General features: G+C 40.0%; 1 protein-coding gene across 3 annotated transcripts in view; it reads left to right on the forward strand.

Moving 5' to 3' along the window:
- TNIK (TRAF2 and NCK interacting kinase) overlaps positions 1–15,815 on the forward strand; it is a 150,155-nt gene that overhangs the window by 59,599 nt on the left and 74,741 nt on the right. For all 3 annotated transcript variants that reach the window (XM_081329174.1, XM_081329175.1, XM_081329176.1), the window contains one exon: positions 970–1,174. In XM_081329174.1, coding sequence (XP_081185300.1) covers positions 970–1,174 — 205 coding nt within the window. The remainder of the gene's footprint in view (positions 1–969; positions 1,175–15,815) is intronic.

Raw genomic sequence — 15,815 nt, forward strand, 5'->3', positions numbered from 1 at the left:
AAAATGTGCTCCCTGATGATAAGCAAACGCTCAAAATTTTCATATAGTTTAATTGTCACAATTGGCTTATCTGTGTATTTTGGTTAAAAATTTGAGGGTCTGCTTACTTGCAGATAAAATTAACCCACAGGTTTATACAGGATATACAAATACTATGCAGGTACTTTTAAAAAGCTGCGAAAGAAACCTATTAGTATATACTTGTGGATAAGTCCACCCATGGATAAATCAAATCCAATTTTTTTAGTGTATTTTGGCACCTGAAATTCTTGGCTTAGCTGTGAGTGAATGTGGTGTTTATGTTTAATCTTCTACTTGCTGAGGCAACCAAGTGAGGGAGCTTTTTGTAAGATGCCAAGGAATAATTTAGCAATTACTAAATTTGCAAGCTGGCATGCAAATAATTGAAGCAACTAGGTATGTCTGGCCTCTCAAATAGAAGGATTGAGGGACATGGTAACTATCTTCCAGGACTCAGGAGCTGTTGTAGAGAGGAGGGGGTTGACTTATTCTTCAAAGCACCAGATGGGTGAATGCTTGTAAAGAGAGATCCAATCTAGAAGTAAGAAGAAATTTTCTGACAGCGAGAACGATTAATTACCGGAATAGCCTGATCCCTGGAATTATGGGTGCTCCATCACTGAAGGTTTTAAAAAATAGACTGGACAACCATTTGACTGGGGTAGTGTAAGGTGACCCAGATTGAGCAGGGAGTTAGACTAGAAGACCTCTGAGGTCCCTTCCAGCCCTATGATGCAATATTCTATTGAAGGCTAAAGTTTGGATTTGTTGATGTATAGATCCAAGTATGTGACCATATTCAGGAAGATGCCCAAGTTAGGAAGCTTCAGGTAGATCTTTCAGTATGAGCAGACTTGATTAGCAGAAAAGTGGGAGTGATTCAAGAGCTTTTGTGTATTGAATGCAGAGGCATTGCTGGACTAATGTAAGTTTGTCTCCTCGATAAAGCTCCATCCTAAACCTGCCTGGAGAATCCACCTTAAGGCGGGATTTTTTGCGGCTTCAGCTTGCAAACAAGGAACGCTCAGAGGCCCTCCGTCGGCAGCAGCTGGAGCAGCAGCAGCGTGAAAATGAAGAGCACAAGAGGCAGCTCTTGGCAGAACGTCAGAAGAGGATTGAGGAACAGAAAGAGCAGAGACGGAGGCTGGAAGAGGTAATCGTTAGTTTTTAAAGTGTTGGTGACGCAGTGGTTAGAATGTAGTATTGCAAGCCAACTCTGCCCATAGCCTGGAGTTTAATCCTGGAGGGCTCAAGGTTGACTTAACCTTCTATCCTTTGAGGTTGGTAAAATGAGGGCCTAGATTGTTTGGGGCATTGTGCTGACATTATAAGTGGCTCAGAGTGTCCTATAAAGCCCAGTGGGGTGGTATATAAGTCTATTATTGATATTTTGTGCTTCAAGTATGTGTAGGTTTTCAGAAGCCCCCCCTTAGTCTATAGTAATCTTGCTTTAACAATAGTTATTCAGTGAAAACCACTGTGGCTGGTTCAAACTTCACACTGTATCATCAGGTAGACAAAAGTAGTCCTTGTCTTACAACCATAATGTAGCCTACCCATCACAGTCACAAATTGTGACAGCAGTCATTAAGCAAATGCAGTGATCATTAAGCAAACCAATTGCTTGCTCTGGGCTGGTTTTCCTGAAAACTGGAAGTAAATGCCAGTTTAACCGTAAAAAATGGTCATGTGACCATAGGATGCTGCAAACTGCTATAAATGCAAGTTGGTTACTGAATGCCCAACATACAGTCACGTGATTGACAGGGTGCGGCTGTTGGAACCAGATAAGGATTTAAGTTGTAAATTGAGGACTACCTATATGTAGTGTTTGGATTTTGGTTAGCGCAAAGGGTGGTTTGCAAATCAAGGTTTATGTCTTAATGTTATCCATGAACCAGAATACTGTAGTTTGTTAAACAGTGTTTTAAACCATCTTTGTTTAATTAGGTATGAACTCAGACAACTATAGTGTATGCTTGTGTCATTGGATAATCTGTTTCCTGAAAAGTTACTTTCATTTAATATGGATAATTTGACAAAACTAGATTAGCAAGGGAAGACCAGAGAGGAGCAAAATTTGAGCTGGTCCATGTTCTCAGCAAACAGCAACAGGGATGATGTATGAATCAAAGAGAATCCTTAATATTGAATGTAGTATAATCAACTAATTTCAGAGAAATAAAGCAAACTAAAATAAAGCCATTGCTCTGATCCAAATAAAAATTGTTTTCCTGTCTTAGGTTTTTAAAAAAAGGCATTGTAGCCATTTTGGATACCTCACAGTGCACTGCTTGCAAATTTTATCACAAATTTAAAATAGTTACTGGGTTTCGTTTATCAGCTGCCTTCATATCAGTTTAGTGGAATGATTATTCGATAATATTTGGTATAATCAGGCATGCACAGTGCTTAAAAACTGAGCTGAATTTCTTCTTTATATATATTATATATATAAAGAATATATTATATTATATATAATACTATAGATAGCTAAAAGCTCCTAAAATAAGACTCCCTGCCACATCTTCCATTTATATTTTATGTCCTGTTGTTAGCACCCTGTATGTTTAAATGTTTATTTCAGTCTTTAACCAATTGTGTGGGACATTTGCTGTACTGTATCTTGAATACAATGGAAGTAAAGATGATAAAATATAATAATGATAATAGAAGCTATAGTAGTGATGGTCGTGATGTTTATGATGATGATAAACCATGATGTTGAACTTTTCTGGGTAAATTACCATATTGATGATGACTATGATTACTTAAAAAGGCCCTCTTCTTTGTTCATTCCATTTATTATTCCGATCTAGTTTTCAATTTCCCATCATACACAACTATTTAGCTTTTCAAAGAGAATAATGTTCCTCTCTTACTTATAGCTCAGGCCTCCAAATAAAACAAGCTCTTTGTTACTTAAGTATAAAACATGCTGAGAAACATAGCCCATTCGTAGGTTACTTTGGTAATACTGTTATGGCCACTCAGATGGAAATCACACATCCCAGTCACAAAGGACAATTAGTGGCCTGTATCTTGAGGTCACTACACAAGGTCTTTGAATAAATGGACCCTGTTATTGCGTGGAACCAGTCATCTTGCCCACAAAATTTGCCCATTTTTATTCTTAGGATTTCTTGGCAGGGGAATGTAACTTGAGGCCAAAACATTTCAAATGTAAAGGACTCCAAAACAATGGATCTTTCCCGTCAAGATTACTCCTTACAGTCTCCTTGGGAGCTGATAAAGAGAAAACAAAGATACATCTGATGACAGTTTTGCTTAATCGTACAAATACACAAAGGCTTCTGCAGACATGAGTGTATTGCCATGATGTTGACCACAACCAAGGGTGTGATATGGCAACTATCAATGCATTTGGAGGGTCTCCTGTCTTATCCCAAAGATGTTTTTTTTTCTCAAAAGGCAACTGGACTTTGTTTTCAAGATCTTTTGCTTTTCATCCAAGAGTCTCCTTCAGCTCTGAGTGAATGGTGGAGGATAAAAGGATTTATATTCCTTGCAGTCATCTGGTCATCAGTACTCTTTTTGAGAGCTGTTGAGGTCACTTGGAGGTTTACCTGTGCCCTCTGGGTCACCTGAATGCAAATGAGTCTGGAATCTTCTTGGAACTGCTGAAAGGACTGTGTTGTAAACAGCAGATAGGTGGTGCCGTATCCCTCCCCCTCTGTTGAGAGAGGGCTGTTGAATCTCAATGTAGATGGCCTCTTTGACCCCACTTTCAAACCAGTGATCCTCTCTGTCCAGAATGTGGACTTTACTGTCTTCAAAAGAATGACCTTTTTTCTTTAAAATGAAGATGGGCTGTTGAATCTTGACTCTCCAGACAGAAGTCTTTGCCTTGAAAATTCTCTGTTGCTATCTCTGAATTCCCAAGGAAGCTAATAGTTGTGAAAGCTACATCTGTTAAAAATGTTTAAAGAGAACGAAGTAGCTAATCACAAGATATTTGGGAAAGCTGGCTACCAGCCAAGCTCATTAAATAAACATTCTCCTGCAAAATGTTTTACCATAAAATCTCACTAAATGCCTATTTATAATGAATGTTTTCCAATGCTTTGAAAATGGGGTGTGAAGTTTGAACTAGAATGCTACCAATATTTGGCCTAACTTTGGACCAGTTTCTATATTACTTGTGTGTCCCAATATTATGTTGGCTTTGTGAAGATGTTTATGAGAATTATTATCAGGTGTGCTCATGCACACAATGCACACAATTCCTCTTAGTATTAACAGTTCTGTGTGAACACAATTCTTGCAGAACACAAAGCCTCTAGCCAAAGACAAGCACTTTCCTATTTGTTGCCTCCTAAAAGGATCTCAAATGTCTCAAGGACAATCTTGAAACCATCAGAAGTATGGATGGGAGTGTGAGAATGCCTGTATCACTATCTTCACAGCCTTCCTCAACAGAGTATGTCAACTCTTTCCCAGTCTGCTTGGCACTCGGTATGCAAAAGCTCCTAGATAGAACAATGAATACTCTATGTGCTTTATCACTAAACTCAATGAAGAAATGTATTAATGGGGAGCACAGTGAAAATGAAGGAACTCAAATGGAGACCTGGGTTACTGAAAGGCCTATGGAACAGCTTCCCCAGTCTTTTTTTATTATTATTATTCTGCCTGAATTCCAAGCCAACATGACTGGCTGAGGAATTCTGGGAGTTGAAGACCACGAGTCTTAAAGTTGATTTGTGCTTTAGATTGTAAGCCGCCCTGAATCTTCGTAGAAGGGCGGGATATAAATGGGATTAAAAAAAAAAAGTTGCCAAGTTTGGCAACCCTGCCTTAATAATCCATAGCAATTCAGAAGTGGCCAAATAGTTATTGGATCCTCAATCTCCTCTGTTTAAGCTCAGCTCTCTAAATACTATAGTCTAGACCAGGGGTAGGCAACCTCGGCTCTTTTATGACTCATGGACTTCAACTCCTGGCTCAGGAATTCTGAGAGTTGAGGTCCATGAGTCATAAAAGAGCCAAGGTTGCCTACCCCTGGTCTAGACACACTGATACTCACTCTGAAGAAATGAAAGGCATTGTAAGAGTATGTGAGAATGGTCTTGGGAGACAAGGGGTGAAGCCACTGCCTGGGGAACAGTCAGACAAGAGGCAGCTTAGCTTGCAGAAGGAATGTGGGCATGGCGAACATCTCAAAAGAGGCCCTACCTATTTTTTGGAAGGGGGAGAAAAGTAACTCTGTGACCAGCACGACTGATTTCAGCCTTGCAAGATACTTCAGGCAGGAAGCATGGCCAGATAGATTAATTCTCCTTTACTGTAAGCTTACATGAGCAAAGTCTTACAAGTCTTGTAATGTTCTTTGGACTTCCAACGTTTTGTATTAGTAAATCTGACACCAAAAGAAAATTTGAATTAATTTCTGGTGTTCCAACAGCTCATTAGCCTTAGGCAATATGAGCAATAAAAGCACAGTAAATCAAATAACAAAGATTGTTGAGTAATGTTTCTTCAAAAACATTTACTTAAAAATGAATAATTAAATTGGTTTTACCATCAGAGTTCTCAATATGTACCAATTTGTCAGTGCCTGGAAATATTTCAGTTGATGTAATGCAATTTACAGGGGTTAACACCCTGTGAAGTATGTTTATAATCAATTTTTAATGATTTTCCCAGATAAATTTTGACTTATTGTATGCGGGTCCCAAATCCTCTTCCATACTTTTTGTCCATTTTTTTAAAAAAAAAAACCTGTTGTATTTGATACCAGAGCTTTACATGCAATTGAAAAGTTCCCTTTGATTTAAAATAACACTGTTTTTTCAAATACAGGTCTTGACTAGTGAAATTTAATTAAGCTCCCAAAACAAATGCAAATTTCATTTCAAATCAAGTTGGAACATGTGACCAAGTTTTCAGTAAAATATATTCAGAAAAGATAAGTCTTCCACTAGAGCTTATGTTCGTAGGACGTTCTGTATTATTTTTTAAAGGAAGAGGACATTGTTGATAGTGTTAAAAAGTGGTTGGTTGGTTGGCTGCCTTGCCAAACAAATGGTTCCCCAAATAGTTTCTCTCAAGTCCTTTCCAGAATAAACTGTCATATGCTTTTTTTGAAAATGAAAGGAAAAAAAAACCAGAAAAGAGACCCTATATCCCCAAGCATGAGTTCACCATCATTTTTAGAATAATTATTTTACTACATTCTGTAGTGGCTGATTTCAGGGTACCATAAGTTGAGAGCATTTTCAGTTAAGTTTCTGCTGATCATAATTTCATCTCATCTTTGCACAGCCTTGAACAACATCATAAATTTGACAGCCCCCCAAGAGATTCTAGCTTTTCTTTTGAGCGTTTGGGCAGTGTATGGCTTCATGTTGCTTCCTCGTCAATATTTAAGGTGTGTCATTGTGAATGTGACAGAAAGAGGATCCCTTTGTGCCTTGAAACAAGAAAGTAAAAAGGGGAAAAAGGGGGGGGGAGTATCAAAAAAGCTCGGCCTGAAACATCACTTCTGAAGTTGGGTAAATAAACCTCATAATGAATAAATGATGTTTGCCCTATGATCGTTTCTCTATCTATTTAATTTATACAGCTGCCCAACTGACAAGATTTGATTTTGGGGAGCCTACAACAAAAACAACTATAAAACAATAACAGTGTCAAACACAATCATAATGTGTTTTTTTTTTTAAAAAAAAGTACACATAAGAGATTCAATCGATAATGGAGCCACCTCAAGATCTCACCAGTCCTCCGAGAATCCCAGTTCCATGCCCTGACTTACATCCGTATGGGTCTAAGGTGGAATTGCAAGTCGTCTTGCCAGTATAATAGAATAACAAAGTTGGAAGGAATCTTGGAAGTCTTCTCGTCCAACCTGCTCAAGCAGGAAACCCTATAGCAGGGTTTGTCCAGTCTCTCCTTAAAATCCTCCAGTGATGGAGCACCACAACTTCTGGAGGCAGGTTGTTCCACTGATTAATTGTTCTAACTGTAAGGAAATTTCTCCTTAGTTTCTCATTTAGGTTTGTTCTCTCCTGGGTTAATTTCCATCCATTGCTTCTTGTCCTGCCTTCAGGTGCTTTGGAGAATAGGTTGACCCCCTCTGTTTTGTGGCAGTCCCTTAAATATTGGAACACTGCTATTATCTCACTCCTAATCTTTCTTTTCATTAAACGAGACATACTCAATTCCTGCAATATTTCTTCTTATGTTTTAGCCTTCAGTCCCCTATTTCATTTCCAGTCCCCTATAATATTGATTGGTCTCTTTGGGAAAAGCTATCATCAGTCGGCAGTAGCAGATGAAAAGTAAAATTATAAGTTGCAAACCACCAAATCCTACCCCCTGCTAGAATCTAGATTACAGCCTCCCAAACAGATGGCTAACCTGCCTTTGCTAAACATCACCTAGGAAGGGGAGGCTTTGAAATTCCTAGGTAATTGTTAGCACAAAAAGATGCAATTGCATTTGCATGCAACAGTAAACCAGCTAGTGGTCATGCTCCATTGCTTCCCTGCCAAATAATTGTATGTGTGATAATGGCATACAAAGCAGGAACTCTGCTTTATTCCCTTTGCAAGAAACTAGAGTCTGAAACCTTAGTTTGTGATTGATTTCTGTGTACTGGCATAATAAATAATAAACACAATCCAGAAGGAGCTTCTTAGTTTGATGTGCTGATACCTGCTTGCAGGAAGAGTCAAGTGAGAAATTGTTAAGTTTCCAGGACAAATTCTGGCTTCTTTGGATGAGGAAGTGATCGCTTTACCTGATGAGTTATCTTCTTGCATAGAAAGAACTACAGCTAGTCCTCCACATGTAACAGTTTATTTAGTGACTGTTTAAAGTTAACAGCAGTAGTGAAACAAGTGACTTATGACCATTTTGGACACTTACGACTGTTGCAGCATCCCCACGGCCTTGTGATCAAAATGCAGATGCTTGACAAGTGACTTATATTTATGTCAGTTACATTGTCCAAGGGTCATGTGATCACCTTTTATGACCTTTTGACAAGGAAAGCCAATGAAGAAGCGAGATTCGCTTAATACTTAACAAATGCAGTGATTCACTTACCAACGGTGCCTAGAAAGGTTGTAAAATGGGGCAGGAAATCACTTAACTGCTTCGCTTAGCAACAGAAACTTTGGACTTAATTGTCGTATGTTGAGGACTACCTGTATATCCATTAGTAAGTATGCCAAGAGAGGGCAGGCTATATAAAACAAATTGGTCACTTTCTTATTGCTTATGGACAGGTTACCTACAGTCATCTTACACTGAATGTGAATGATTCATAGTGGGTGGTTCATGCATACCGTTTCTTATTATTTAATGTTACTTATTCAGTTTTTACATCTCTGTCCTAATCTTTGGAATCTTTTCTTGGTCATTTCCAGAAGTGATATAGCTCGTTAAAAATGCATTCAAAAATTTGCTGATTTATCTATAAGCCATGGAAGAAAATTAGCATTATTTTGGTTAACAGTCAGCCTAGTGCAGGGGTAGGCCACCTCGGCTCTTTTATGACTCATGGACTTCAACTCCCAGAATTCCTGAGCCAGGCTGGCTCAGGAATTCTGGGAGTTGAAGTCCATGAGTCATAAAAGAGCCGAGGTGGCCTACCCCTGGCCTAGTGTGACCTGATGCGTCACAGTTAAAAAGAAACATTTGGTTCTGATTTTTCACACCAGATGAGCATATCAAAATTGAATTCCGCATTTTGAAAAGGCCAAAACGTTTATTTATATTTTATGCTGCTAATGTGCTCTTCAGCATGAAGTTAGCTGCTTCAGTTTGCTGAACAGCTGAGACCACAGAGGCGTTTCAGAAACCTTTATTCCAATTTAGCTTCCTCTGGTGAAGTTTGCATTGCAGCTCCCAGTATTCCCAGCATTTTAGATCACCCTGTGACCCAAAGAGATAGTAGAGAAGCTGGCTTTGCTACTTTATTTTCTTTTGTATAAATAAAGTAGCAAAATGTCAGTTGTTACCCTTGTTAATGTAACACAGTCTAATTTTTGAATTAATCCATTGTACTATCAATTTGTTAAATAGGGCCAGGAAGCCCACAACATTCACTTCAAAGTATCTCAACTAAAGTTAACACTAATCGAGCTTAGTTTGTTGCATGAATGCATTTTCTAGATTTCCTTGTGACTTGGCCAAGCATGCTGCATCTATATCACTATGGTTTAAGAGTGGAAAAAGCTCTCTTGCCTGTTCTGAAAACTGTATTACATACGGACAGGATTATATACCATATACAGCATTTGGTATCTACTTGTTTTTAGTGCAACAATCATCTTTCTAATAGCAACTTTCAAGGGTCTTTCATCTTTCAATTCAAGATGATAGTTTTGACCTATAAAGGCCCTACATGGCATGGGGGCCAGGCAACCTACGGAACCGGCTTCGTCCCATCCCATCCCACCTGGTCAGGCATGGAGGGTAGATGTTACAGACCCTATCAGTTAAATAACTCCAATTGGCAAGATCTAGGAAGAGTGCAAAAGTTGGCTTGAAACTTAACATTAAGAAAACCAAGATCATGGCATCCGGCCCTCTCAATTCCTAGCAAATAGATGGGGAAGAAATGGAGGTAGTGACAGATTTTATTTTCCTGGGCTCCAAGACCACCACAGATGGGGACTGCAGCCAAGAAATTAAAAGACGCTTGCTCCTTGGGAGGAAAGCCATGGCAAATCTAGACAGCACACTAAAAAGCAGAGACATCACCCTGCCAACAAAAGTGCGTATAGTCAAGGCTATGGTCTTCCCAGTTGCAATGTATGGCTGTGAAAGTTGGACCATAAGAAAGGCTGAGTGCCAAAGAATTGAGGCCTTTGAATTATGGTGCTGGAGAAGACTCCTGCAAGTCCCTTGGACTGCAAGGCATTCAAACTGGTCAGTCCTAGAGGAGATCAACCCTGACTGCTCTTTAGAAGGCCAGATCCTGAAGTTGAAACTCAAATACTTTGGCCACCTAATGAGAAGGAAGGACTCACTGGAGAAGAGCCTAATGCTGGGAAAGATTGAGGGCAATAGAAGAAGGGGACGACAGAGAATGAGGTGGCTGGATGGAGTCACTGAAGCAGTAGGCGTGAGCTTAAATGGACTCCAGAAGATGGTAGAGGACAGGAAGGCCTGGAGGAATGTTGTCCATGGGGTCACAATGGGTCAGACATGACTTTGTAACTAACAACAACAAGGAAGAGAGCCTTCTCTGTCCTTGCACCCACCCTATGGAATATTATTGTCCTGGGGTTGAGGCAGGTCCCTATAGTCCTGGCCTTCCAAAAAGGGTTAAAACATAGCTCTGCAGCCTTATGTGGGAAGCCCAAAGGAGCACATAGTGTGGGGTTGGCTGATACCAAGAGAGCCCTCCATTTGCTTTTGTCAACTAATCTTTAACAGGGTTTAATTATTTTTGCATCCTTGAAACTTTTTATATTTTTTAAACATTTTAATTCTAATATTTTAACTCAAATGTTTTATTTATTTTTATATTTTCATGTTTTATTGTACACTGCCCAGAGTCCCTCTTTGAAGGAAATGGGCAGTTCATATGATAGATAGATAGATAGATAGATAGATAGATAGATAGATAGATAGATAGATAGATAGATAGATAGATAGATAGATAGACAGACAGACAGACAGACAGACAGACAGACAGACAGACAGACAGACAGACAGACAGACAGATAGATCTTCCCTGTAGGTGTAACTGCCTACAGTCAATAGTAGAGGAGATAACTTAGATATTGGATAGACATTTCCCAAATAGCTAAGCAAGTTGTATGATGAGGCTTTGGGCCAGAGCTCAACTCGGGAAAGACAGTGGCAAATCACTTCCTTATTATTGAGAAGAAACTTCATGGATGTGTCTGTAGAGTATAGTGAGGAGTTGAGCACAACTTAAGAGTTTATTTACTTGAATATAGTTGTATCTTGCAATTTGTTACTTAAATCAGAGGTCCCCAACCTTTTGGGCATCAGGGACCGGTTCTGTGGAGAGAGGTTTTTCCACAGACCAGAGGGTGCATGGTTTTGTGTGCTGCCTGCATCCTGCAGATGGGGCTTTGCTTTTTTGTGTGGACCAGTTGCTGGCATGCCGCGGCCTGGTACTGGTCTACAGACTGGGGGGTTGGGGACCCCTGACTTAGATGTACTAAAATAAGACAAAAATAAACTGACAGAGATTGTTGGTTGCTTAGGACATATGTCATCTTTCCTTCCAATGCTATGTTTCCTAAAAGTTGACATTTGTATCTCCTCCCCTGAGTAATGCCTCAGCAGTTCATATAACAATGGAAAATACATTTAGGAGAATTTACATCTAGGAGGGGATTATGAGCAGCATGGATGGTGGGAAAGATGGAGTAAAGCAAATGTAGGCATATTCCAGTATGAGATTAATAATTCATATTAGTAAAATACATCTTAGTAGCATTTATACCATTAGTCAGTAATGCTACAAATGAGGCTCGAAATTCATTAATAGAAGTCCCTGCAAAAACCATTAAAAATTTGTCTATGGCTTCTTTTTCACATTACTGCTATCTTCTGGTAAAGACTATAGTTTCTTTTAGATCAGCTGCTAAATTGTGATCTGTGAATCACTGCTAATCTGCTACTGTGGGCACCAAAAATATTATTAATGGCAAAAAGATCTTGGGAGAGCAGCAAATGTAGCAAGATTTTGGTATTCTCATATAAATATTAAGAGAATTTAGTATCTAAAATCTCATGAGATTTCTGGTGGGAACAGGTACAGCAAAATCTGTTGAGTATTGGTGCTTTTGCAATCATATAAAATCTGACTGCTAATTGGCCTGAGGTCTAATTCTATATTGGAAGTGGTTAGTGGATTAAGAGAAGATCCTAACTCCACCCATTGTGTATTGCTTTCTTCCTTAATTTTAATGTCAATATTTATCATTTTAACATCTTAATGCTTTATACTGTTGTTTTTATCTTGTAAGCCACCTAGATTCGCCTGATGACAAGATGGATGGCATGTAAATTTAATAAAATATTAGCAATTTTAGTTCTGTTTGAAAAAGTAATTTAATTTTATTTAAATTGGGAGTTCCAGGAGAGTCAGCAAATTATAAATTCATAAATAAATATGAACATCCAGCCTAGGGAGGTGCCTCAACTTATTTTATTTATTTTTGTTTATTAAATTTATATGCCTCCTGTCTTTCCAGTAAGGTGCCTCTAGGCATCTTAATGTAGTGGTACCTCAGTTTTCATCGTTAATTTGGTAAAATGAGTACCAAACAATTTTCCCCCATAACGAATAATGTAGTGAGTCACAAGGCAGTTGACACTGACATGTTCTAGCTTGTGCATTGAGTACCAAATAAACAGTGAGTATTTTTGCTTCGAAATGCATTGAGTACCAAATTCAATGAGTTTTAAAGCAGTTGAGTACCAAGGTACTATTGTACATCTGTTTTGTTTGTTTAAAAAAAGAACAATATAGCTACTTGCCCACAGATTTTGGTGGGAATGTGGAAAATCGAGGAGGAAGGAGGCATAAACCTCATATCCTGAATTGCGACTTTTCGACTATCAACAGCAAAACATCCTCTGGCTTCCAGTGGAAGCAATGCTGCTTTTCACTATTGAAAAACAAAAAATCAAAATGGGTTCCAACATCTGATAGTGAGATTGGTGACTCCGATACAGAAAGGGTAGCCTTTTATAAATGAAAGTGGGGGGAAAGGGGGGCATTTGAGAGTCACATCCCTGGGCTGCTTTATAGAGGAGTATATGTTGCATTTTATGAGGGCAAGAGCATTAACATGTTCAGGGTGTGATGGGGGAATTACATTTCAGTCAAAATAGCAGAGAGCCAAATTCAGTCAGTCGTCTGTTTGCCACGTGTCTAATGCGGCCAGCCTGCTTAATGACACAATTACTGAAGGGTTTTTACACATCTTCATTTTTCTTTCAAGGCACACCGGGCCAATTGTAGACACATCTCATCCATAGCTACAATCGATACTGAGTACGCCTCGCATCGCAGACCCGAGTGGCATGTAATTATGAGGCTGTATTGATTTCCCCCACAAAGGGACTGCTAACACAGAAGAGGCAGCTTGACTTTCAGATGACTAGACCGACAGCCTTTTCATTTGTCCTAGAGAAAATTAACACAGCTTGGAGAAAGGCCTGAGTCCCACCCTGGGCACAGCGGCAACAATTTCAGGAGAGTCTCTTTCTCCCTGGTTATAACAGCCAGTCATTCCAGATTGTTCCAAACTTAGTCTTCTCCAGTTCCGCCAAGGTAGAATAATGAAGATGAAATGGTGAAATTATAGATTGATGGCATATTAGCTCTTACAGACACAATAGGGCTTTAAAGCTCCTCTCCTCGTCCTCCTCCAGGTGGCAATAATAAGCTGGGAGAGCTCTGCCATGAATTTTGCACTTAATGTCAGCCTTATCGTCCCGCCCGCATTTTGGGAATAGTAAATGCAATGTTGTAACAAATACGAGGCAATCTGTGCAATGAGAATCACGATGAGTGCCATAGCTCATGAAGCTCTTCCCCTGTCCTTCACTCTGTACCCACTCTGTATAATAGATTTTGTTGTTGTTGTTCAGTGACCCAAATGTGCATGGCTCCATGGACCAGCATGCCAGACCACTTTGTCCTTCGTTTTTCCCCAAACCCGTGTTCGTTGCATCGATGACACTAGCTAGCCATCTCATCCTCTGCCATTCTCTTCTTTTGCCTTCAATCTTTTCCAACATCCCGGTCTCTTCCAGTGAGTTCTCTCTTCTCATTTGGCCTCCAGAGTATTTGAGCTTCAATATCTGTCCCCACCAAAGAACAGTCAGGGTTGATTTCCTTTAGGTTTGACTGATTTGATCTCCTTGCAGTCCAAGTGGTTCTCAAGAGTCTTCTCCAATATCACAATTCGAAAGCATCAGTTCTTTAGCATATTGCCTTCCAGCTCTCACAGCCATACATTACTACCGAGAAAACCATAGCTTTGACTCACTGCACTAGAACTCCTGCCTGTAAACCAGGAGCCTTGGTGGAGCAGTGGGCTAATGCCTCCTTAAGTAACACCAGCTGCCTGCAATTAGTGCAGGTTCGCATCCCACCAGGCTCAAGGTTGACTCAGCCTTCCATCCTTCCGAGGTAGGTAAAATGAGGACCCAGATTGTTGGGGGCAATTAAGCTGACTTTGTAATAATGCCGCTTGGGGCCCCCCGAAAGCCCTAATAAGCAGGCATATACATAGAATGAAGGCTACTGCTAAGCTTGTAAGCCGCCCTGAGTCTTCGGAGAAGGGCGGGATATAAATGGGATTAAAAATAAAAATAAAAATCTCCCACAATCAAGTGAGATTCCATGAGCTGATAGGAATGCCTCTAAGATGGCCAAAACTTTGCAAGGCTACAACTATTTTTTTCCTGAACTAGTTGGAGAAATGTCTCTATATTAGAGAAATGTCTATGGAGATTCTCAGTAGTCCAGGTCATAGATATCCCAAAGGTGCTTTTTCACGAGGCAACTAGACTTCCTTGTTTTTCTTTGAAGATGTTTTGCTTCTCATCCAAGAAACTTTGTCAGCTCTGACTGGATGGTTTGGAATGGAAGGATTTCTACTCCTTGCAGACACTTGGTCATTTGCATTCTTTTACAGAGTCGTGGAGGTCACCTAGAGGTTTATCTGTGTCCTCAGGGTCACCTGAGTAGTGCAAATGGGTTTGGAGCCTTGTTGGAACTGCCGAAAGGACTGTGTTGTAGACTGGAGATAGATAATGTCTGATCCTTCCCCCTCTGTTGTGAGAGGGCTGTTCAATTTCACTTCTTGGATGAGAAGCGAAACGTCTTCAAAGAAAAACCAAAGTCCAGTTGCCTCGTGAAAAGGCATATTTAGAGAACAAATACTGAGTGTTCATAGATATTGTGGCTGAACCTAAGTTTCACAAATTTGATCGCACTGGTTAATATTCTTTTTTGTTGTTATTTTTAATCCACTTCTTAATTTCTAAATAAAGAATGAGCTGTTGGAGTTAGGACAAGGGTGTCAAACTGCCAGCCTGCGGGCCGGATGCATCACACCAAAACCGCGCCCACCCCATTGCCGGCAATGGGGAAAAAAATCACAATACATCACATCACGTCGCGAGTTTGACAGCCATGGGTTAGGAGAAATTAACTTTACTATTCTCCATATATATTGACATAATTTATGATAATATTTCTTATCATAAGGCAAGACTTCTTATGTAAAAGACTAACCTTCAACTGAAGGGACGCGGTGGCTCAGTGGGTTAGGACGCTGAGCTTGTCGATCAGATGGCAATTTGGCAGGTTGAATCCCGAGTGCCGCGTAACAGAGTGAGCACCTGTTACTCGTCCCAGCTTCTGCCAACCTAGCAGTTCGAAAGCACATAAAAATGCAAGTAGAAAAATAGGGACCACTATGATGGGAAGGTAACAGCGTTCCGTGCGCCTTTGTCGTCCAGTCATGCCGGCCACATGACCACGGACACGTCCTCGGACAAGCACTGGCTCTTCGGCGTTGAAACGGAGATGAGCACCAGCCCCTAGAGTCGGAAACGACTAGCACGCATATGCGGGGGAACCTTTACCTTTTCACCTTTAACCTTCAACTGAATCTAAGGACACGTGGAGCAAGATTGTCTGATTTCAGTGCTTCCCCCACTTCTCTACCACCCAGATGTTTCAGATGACTTCCATATAATATGCTTGTGTGGGATTGTGATGCATTCTCCATCTCCTTGAATGGATTTTCCCCTGC

The sequence above is a fragment of the Vipera berus genome (assembly GCF_964194415.1).
Source record: "Vipera berus genome assembly, chromosome: 5".
NCBI classification, from domain to species: domain Eukaryota; kingdom Metazoa; phylum Chordata; class Lepidosauria; order Squamata; family Viperidae; genus Vipera; species Vipera berus.